Source organism: Plectropomus leopardus, unplaced genomic scaffold, assembly GCF_008729295.1.
Source record: "Plectropomus leopardus isolate mb unplaced genomic scaffold, YSFRI_Pleo_2.0 unplaced_scaffold11285, whole genome shotgun sequence".
In the NCBI taxonomy this organism is placed as follows: Eukaryota; Metazoa; Chordata; class Actinopteri; order Perciformes; family Serranidae; genus Plectropomus; species Plectropomus leopardus.
The window spans coordinates 1-2007 of NW_024611934.1; the positions used below are offsets into that span (position 1 = coordinate 1).

General features: G+C 44.8%; 1 protein-coding gene across 1 annotated transcript; it reads right to left on the reverse strand.

Annotated features, from left to right (window-relative positions):
• Nucleotides 1-50: 50 nt before the first annotated feature.
• On the reverse strand, nucleotides 51-1943 carry LOC121963443 (eosinophil peroxidase-like; the record flags this gene model as incomplete). The annotated part of the gene is made up of 4 exons (XM_042513729.1): nucleotides 51-292; nucleotides 431-601; nucleotides 1413-1671; nucleotides 1761-1943. Coding segments are annotated over 4 exons (855 nt in total), but the record flags the coding sequence as incomplete, so codon positions are not given.
• Between the last annotated feature and the right edge of the window lie 64 nt (nucleotides 1944-2007).

Here is a 2007-nt window from a genome sequence, read left to right on the forward strand (position 1 = left end):
GTAACATCACTATCTTTAGTACATGTCAGTCAATAATGCAATTTCAGTGCTTACCGGTCTCCCTGGCGGATATTCTGGAACTGAGTAGCAATCAGGCAGGCAAACAGGGGTCCCACTCTTCCTCCACGGACAAACGGCTCAGCCACTCCTCCCACCCACACATCGATGTTGTCAGGTTTGCCATAGAGATCCAGCAGGCTCCTGGCCAGGTTACCATTTTTCAGCACTCTTGCCAGCTGTCTTCGATTTCGTGGCTGTGACAGGCCACAAAACTTGCGCCATTCGTTGTATCCTAAAAAGGGACAAATGGGGCAAAGATGATGCCATGTTTATGAGTTGTTTTATTGTGTGTTATTTTTAGGTTACGCCAGCTAGGACTCAGACCAAATTCTGCAAGAAAATAAATGGAAAGAATAAATGAGAGTAATACCTGGTAGCCCGTGGTCTCTGCCTCTCTGTAAGTTAAGGGAGGCCAGATCCAGCGCTAACTCAGTAGAGAATTTAAACAGCCTTTCCCTTAAGTCATCAGTCATCATGTGATCCTGTGTGTTCAGCTTGGCCTTACGACCGACCAAGCCCCTGATGATTGGGTCCAAACCACCTGAAGAACACGAGGAATGGGAACTTGTTTAAGTTTAAGATACTTCTGTTGGTCCCACTAAGAATCATGACTCCCCTCTGCAGTTTATTGTAGTTTTTGATATACCATTTTGTTTGGTACCAACATTTTAGAACTTAATAGGCAGGTTGTGTATGGCACCCACTGCACTGGGTTACACTGCAGCAGACATTGCTCCTACATGGTGAAATACTGCAGCTGTCTGAGGGGCAGGGGCGAACAAAATAAAATAAAAAGAGCACCAGCTGCATGTAGTGAGCATCAGCACGCCAAAGTTTTCTAACATTTAGGCCAGTCTATATGGCATTGCAACATGTTTTCTCAAATTCAGGGCCACTCAAGAGGGTAATTCAACACCTTATCCCCATTGGAAGAGGACTTCATGTTTTTTTCCACTGGAAGGGCGCTCTGGAGGGCAATTCATCACATTATCGATACTGGAAGGGGACTTGATCATGTTTTCTCCACTGGAGGGGCACCCTAGACTACGCTAGTCATGTTTTCTAAAGTGGAAGGGAAGATCATCACATTTTCTGTGCTGGAAGGGTACCCTGGAAGCACTCTAAGGAAAATTACCTGAACCCCATTGGAATAGGTAATGAATTCCCTCTTGATTGATGTACACCCTTTCCTTAGTGATTTAATATGTTAAATAAATTTCCATTTAAGAACAAAATGAGCGATGAATTCCAGAATGGGATTGGTCAAGTCAATTGCAGTGTTTGAACAGTGTCAGTATATCAAAGCCTACGGCAGCTGCATCCGATTGTTTAGTTAAAGATCGTCGACATACCTTCATGGATGATTCTCCATGGTGTGAAGAAGGCTTTGTGCAGCAACGGGCTGGGGAATTCATGGTGCTCCTGGTAACGCTCATTAAGACGAAACATGAAAGGCTGAACCATCAGGTGAGCGAATCGGTAGGCAGCTGTAGCGAACACATTGGAGATGCTGGGGTCCACGTTTTCATCATAACCAGGGTAGGCGGACAACTGCGTGGCAATAAAGTCTGGACCAACAATGTGGAGTAAGTAATCTCTGTAAGTGATAACCTGAGAGACAGAAAAATACATTTAGTTAATTGAACCACTCCAGCACATTCCAATAAGTGTGTAATTAGACTTTCTGTAGTTTCTCTGACCTGGAAATATGCTCCCATGATCTTGCGTGCTTCCTGATAGAGTCTCTCTCCGCCCCAGTGAGGATTGAGTTCAGCCAGAGCACGCGCCAGACGGTTGTGCTCACGCAAAAACAGTGTGTGTAAAGAGGTCAGAGCAATGTTCTCATTGCTGCGCTCATCACCTGGCAGAAAAGCAGACCTGTTCTTTCAATACACGCAATCAGGAGTTGACTTATCTCAGTTGTGTTAATTATGACAACCACCATGT